At 39.2% G+C, this 6,334-nt stretch overlaps 1 protein-coding gene across 1 annotated transcript; it reads left to right on the top strand.

The window, feature by feature from the left end:
- Positions 1 to 3,938: 3,938 nt before the first annotated feature.
- Positions 3,939 to 5,029, top strand: LOC135710690 (5-hydroxytryptamine receptor-like). Its single transcript, XM_065233335.1, has one exon. It carries the CDS (start codon positions 3,939 to 3,941, stop codon positions 4,581 to 4,583), a length of 645 nt encoding a protein of 214 aa, XP_065089407.1. The 3' UTR covers positions 4,584 to 5,029.
- The last annotated feature ends 1,305 nt before the right edge of the window (positions 5,030 to 6,334 follow it).

The following is a 6,334-nucleotide window of genomic DNA, read 5'->3' as shown; positions in this document are numbered from 1 at the left end:
ACATGTTATTAATAAGTTAAATTCCAGTTGTACTCATGTTTCCAAAAATTACTTATGAAAACATGTTGTATATAAGGCTAGCAAGTTTTCATCAAAAACAATCAGTTATAAAAGTGTTATAAATAGGCAATTGAGAGTTGCCATAAATAATAATAACTTCAATATACGATACAAGTGATGTTCTTGTTTTTGTTTTACAATGCATTCTACAAACTCCACTACAATATGGCTGACCAATGAAGCAATGTATAGAATGAAAAAAACATTTAATTTGTGCTTTCAACATAACATGTACGTTTTGTAAAAGAGAAAAGTAAGATAATTAAAAAAGAAAGTTGACATTCTATTTGTTTTTGTTTTTTTGCAAAGTTGGGGAATTTTATCTAGGATTTTTTAAGCAATTCAATTTATTATATTGAGCTTTTCTAAAAGCCAATGAATTTTTTTGAAGTAGAATGTAAAGATTTACCATAAATTTAAACCGCATAAATGTTTGCAGTACGGAATCTAAGTTTAGGCACTTTATTCGCACGATAAAATTCCTCAGAAGAATAAGTTGTGTAAATTGATGATAAACAAATTCCATTCGTAGGAAGGATGAAATTAATTTACAACATGTCCAATACAGTAGTTGCGCAAGTCAAGCATTTTCGGTATAAATAAGTTGTATATAAATGACTAGACGTAAATATTAACCGCTAATATTGTCATAAATAAGCTATGTAAACCCGTTTACGACAAATTGTGTTGGTTGTTCGCAATCGAGAGAAGACATGACAAAAAAAAATCCATTAACACACGTGTATCATCTTCGGCTTACCAACAATTTGGTCGTTTCCTTCTACCGTCACGAGCGAGCTGTTTTGTAGAAATTGTTTGTCATGAAGAAAAATGAAGATTATATCATTATTACTTTCTATTTCCGACATAGCTTTATCATTCGGCTCGTTGATCGCTTGGTAATAAGTAATAAAAATCCACAATTTGAAAAATTAAAAAAAAAATCGCTTTTAAGGCATATTCAGGCCGAAAAATCATTCATGAGCTTTGCCGAACACATTTTTCCAGGAAATTAGTGTTGAACAAATTAAAATTGAATGAAAAAGTTTTTCCATACATTTTTTAACCGTTTTACTCTAAGGGACGCCGGTTGTATAGTGGTAAGCGTGATTGCCTGTCACCCCAAAAGGCCTGGGTTCAATCCCAGTCGGCATCGCCGGGGTTTTCTGAGGCATAAAATCTCTGATCACGGGAAGTAAAGCCGCTTGTCCCCGGTCTATATGAGTATTTTGATGACGCTCGATTGTGATTTCCCACTCACAGATTACAAAATAGAGTACCTGACACTCCGAAACATGTCTGATACTTCTATATATGCATTTAGATTAAGATTCGAAATCCCCCTTTTTTCACATGTTTTGCACAAAAGGTACTTCTGCCCCGCCCCATTCATAAAAAGATGGTGAGAACTCCTGTTAGGGACGGGACTAAGAAGTATTTTTCTGTGCAAAATATGTAAAAAAGGAGGGACTTCGGATGTAATTTTTTGAGCAGAATATGCAAAAAAGAAGGAACTTCGGATGTTAATCTAAATGCATTTATAGAGGTACCAGACATGTTTTGCACTGCACTGTGAACAATTAACAGAAAACAGATTATGCGAAGTTTCCGATAGATGTAGCTGCAAACAACAGAAGTGACATCTGATGGGAAATTAATGCAGATGCTTGACAAAATGCACACTAAGTAAAATTCATGTAAATTTAGGTGTTCTGAGACTGACATATACGAGCGTCAATTTTAACATAAAAATGAGCCATAATAGACGTGAATTTCAGCTCAATCAAACGTACTTTTCGTCGAATAACGAAATTTTCAGTCCCGGAGCTCTTAATTTTACATGGCATGTTCGTTTACGTCTCATCCTTTATGTCAAATATTGATTCCATCACGTGTAAAATTAGGTATTTCTATGTGTGTGGTAAATTTTGCACTCACTTAGAAAGATTACCTCCTATCTAGCTTAATTTTTCTGAAAATGGTGAAAATGTGCACAGCAAAAAAAATAATTTTGATATCACGTCAAAGTGGATGCACTACAATCATGTCGAAAATATGGTGTAATATTACTTGCTAAAAAGGACAAAATTATCATTAATACAATGCATGAACTGACATTACGCTGCTTTTACTGCATTTGTTTATTTATGTGGTCATAAAAATTACATGAAATTTTCGACATGATTGTAGTGCATCCACTTTGATGTGATATCAAAATTATTTTTTTGCTGTGTGTGATCTACACTGAGATGAAAGTGGAAATCTAGTGAATTCCCTAAGAAACGCTTTTATCATGCTGGTGATGTTGCAGAAATGGTTGTATTGGACGGTATTATTCAATTATAGTTCATAATAATCCTTTTTCGGCAAACATGTGGCTATTCACAAATTTTGATGGAAAATACAACTGAACTTCAATTAATCAATAGGCATTCTAGATGGATTTCACTGTTATACCATAGTAGCAAAGCATCTTTAATTAGAGCAATTTTAGGAAATTACTTTTGTTTACATCGTTTTTGACGGTGTCGTGAAATGAAATGAATATTTCGTATGAGAATTAGTTGGACATTTCAAAGATGTGCATCAGCAAATATATTATATTTACAATATGATCCACTCTTTCGCTTAGCGAACCAAATTTTTAGCGATGAAAGCACCTCTGTGGCCAAAAAGGCTACCAATGTATTTGTTTATTGTCACGAGGGGTACACCAAATGAAAATTTGTTTAATATTTCAAATGAATGTATTTCAGCATATTATTTTATTTGGTGCCCACAGTGACATGTCAGACAAATTTTAAAGTAATAAACACAATGTAATTAATGAAAATAATGTGACTCTTACTTTTGTAATAAGTGCTATACTCGCACCCCTCGATTGTAATTCAATGATTGTTGCTGACCTTTTTCAACGCTAGATGGTGCGTTAAGCAACATTTTGCGGGTCGCCATTGCAATATTTGGAAAAGGCATGAATGGATCATATTGTTAATATGATATATTTGGCATCAGTCTGATTGAAGTGACGTTTTTCTACACAATTCGAAATTGATTTGGCAGAATGTTTTGTAGGTTTATGTTTAATGCTCAATTTCATGAATTTTCTATGAATGCGGGGGCGACATCTGTGTAGAGCTTGTACGGCAATTTCCCAGTATGTAAATAATGTATTGCTCTAAATTTACAACCGTAACAAATATCCTGAAACGAAGGCTGCTCAAGCGACACACAAGTTGTTTATCAATTTATATACGGTTTTGGCCGTAGAGAAGTTAAATCAACACAGTTTCATGAAGTTGCGTTACTTAGGTGTTTAACTCGAAACAACTAGAAACTCAACAAGGTTGAAAGATTGAAACATAATTACATTGCAACTCTCAGAACTGGTATCAATTCAATCATATAATATATACTTTGACATGATCTTTAGTAGTTTGAATGTGCACTGCATGAGTAAGTAGTTTAGTGTTTTGTTGCATGACATTTCCTGTGTATTATGCTGTATATCGCTTCCAACTGCTTCCCTGGTATCTGCTTTACTCCTCACGAAAAAAAATCTATTTCACCTCTTTCAACTCCTTACACACAAAAAGACACCCCGTCCCCCAGGATCCAACGCAACACCTCAACCAGTGTATTGACGTAGCCACCTGCTTGCTCACTCACTTTCTCGCTCTTCCCAAAAAGAAACCCCCCATCCTCTCTTCTATTTCTCTTTCTCTCTCTCTCTCTCTGTCTCACTCACACACACGCCTCCACACAAGCAAAACAAGCCTCCACCTGTGAACATCCCACTTTATCAGTGCGTATATATTGTATACGTGCCCCATTAGGCTGCTCAGACCCATCCTGAACCCTTGGCAAAAGCTTCATGTATGGCACTAACATCGATTGGTTTCCGCTGGAAGGTAACGGCATCGCAGCAGAACAACACGATCGGCCCAACGGCGAACGTGGTCGGCGGTTCCGGAGGCATCGCGGCCGCCGTCGTGGCCGTCATCGGGCGGCCCCTGCCCACGATCAGCGAAACGACGACGGCCTTCACGAACGTGTCGTCGGCCAACACCAGCCCGGAGAAGGGCAGCCTCGGCAATGGGGTCGACCGGGACCGCATCGAGGCGGATCTACCGACGGCGGACTATTCCACGGCGTATCCCTCGCAGTGCGCGTCCAGTTCGTCGGCCAAACCGTCGATCATGAAGAAGAAGAACCAATCGGCGACGGATTCCAAGCGGGAACGGAAGGCAGCGAAGACGCTGGCCATCATCACCGGGGCCTTCGTCTGCTGCTGGCTGCCGTTCTTCATCATTGCCATCCTACTGCCAACGTGCACCGATTGCGACATCAGCCCGTTCGCGATGAGTGTGTGCCTGTGGTTGGGCTACTTCAACTCGACGCTGAACCCGATCATCTACACCATCTTCAGTCCGGAGTTCCGGCACGCGTTCAAGCGGATACTGTGCGGCCGGCGGCACAGTCTGCGGAGGACGAGGCACATGGGCGTGCGGCATATGCGGTAAGGAAGGGTTAGTGTGATGTATATTTTGTTACTGATGGAACATAGAATAAATTGTACATATTTAGGACGTGATAAGAATGTAGACACCCCGAATAGAAGAAAGTATGGTAGTGATCGAAGGTATGGTAGCTTACGGTTGAATCGGTTTTAAGCGGTGTTTTAATGCGTTTGAAGGAGTGTGATGACAAACTGTTCGATTGATTTTCAGGATATGGAACATTTAATTTAAATGATTCAATTGGAATGTGCTCAGCTGATTGCCCAGAAACAGGTCCCGGAAGCTTCGGAAAAAAGTGGCCAGTTCTTGATTTCAACTGAAAACAAACATGCTAAATCCAGTTCCTGGTCATTTTGTGACAAACGTGCATTTGATGGCTTAGATATTAGAAATTGACTTCTTTCATCGGGCCTCCGGGACCGGCTTTCGAGGTAATTCATTGAATTCGGACCACTTTTTGAAGTCCTAGCTTCGACTGGACATATACTAAAATTACACCACTTTTTGTAGTCTCGATTGATCAAAAAACTACAAGTGACAGAAATGGTGACGTACTACTACGTGGTTTTATATAATCAATCTTATTTTTTAACTGCAGCAGGAGCTTGTGTTCTGTTTAGGAATAGGAATTTGAGCGGAGTTCTCTCTGTTTATACTCTTTAGTATGATGTGCTTGACATAGACGGCCTCATGTGGGCCGCAGCTCGCTGCTTGCAGGCAGCCTTTCATTATGTACTGGAGAACACCACACTCACCACGTGGTGATTGAATAAACACCGTTTGGTGAGACCGGATCGAATTCAACTTTGAAATCTGTGCTAGGGCAATCGCTTTTTGCAAGCAATCGGTGATAATATTAATTATCACAGCAACAGTTGCACATTCGTGCAATTTTCAATACTGACATTTTGAAAAATGATAAAGTCTTAATTATAACAGATTCGCGGAAAAAATAAATGTCGATTGGTGTACTAAGAATTAAAATCCATCATTTCTGGATCAAAATCAGACCACTTTCATGCCGCGACCGACTTTGGTTTTTGAAATTGCACCCCCAATGTTGCCTTAAAGTACATGGTATGTTAGATTTAAACATTTCTAGTTAGAGCTGGAATTAGGCGTAACAGCTTTTGTAAACAATGAATTTTCTCAATGATTTTTAATAATTCAAGGCACACCCACACAAACCAACATTACCGTCGGGAAGGGGACGTATTACCCTACCTGATGGTGATGTTGATTTGCGTGGGTGAGCCTTGAGTTTCAAGACATCATCGAAAGAAGTCATTGTTTACAAAAGCTGTTACGCTCTAATTCCTGCTCTATCTTAATATGGGAACTGACATCTGATTGATGACCTTGACAAATGTCCAAATCATATTATTTTACAAATTTATGGTAGTCCTGAGAAGGACCATTTTGTCGTGATGGTTGAATAATGCTGAGCTATTACGGTGTTAAACATAGATGAGGCTGGTGAGCTGTATGTTGTTTGGAATGAGGGTGACGCGCTTGGCATAGATGACCCACAGCGACTCACGAAGAGTTACTGATTCCGATCAATAGCGGTGTGGCTTCTTCCTCCTTCTATAGATGCTCATGTGGGCTGCAGCTCGCTGCTTGCGGGCAGCCGTTGGTTGTGTACTGGAGAACAATGTTCAACAACATGCGCCGAAAGCACTGATGTCGACAACCGGACACCACCACACACGGGGATTGGAACTGGTTCCGATCAGCGGTTAAAGCCATCCTTG

Source organism: Ochlerotatus camptorhynchus, unplaced genomic scaffold (genome assembly GCF_037179485.1).
Source record: "Ochlerotatus camptorhynchus isolate MF236.1 unplaced genomic scaffold, CSIRO-AGI_Acam_v1.1 ptg000401l, whole genome shotgun sequence".
In the NCBI taxonomy this organism is placed as follows: domain Eukaryota; kingdom Metazoa; phylum Arthropoda; class Insecta; order Diptera; family Culicidae; genus Ochlerotatus; species Ochlerotatus camptorhynchus.
The sequence above is the reverse complement of the archived record's forward strand: the minus strand, read 5'-3'. Positions and strand labels throughout refer to the sequence as shown.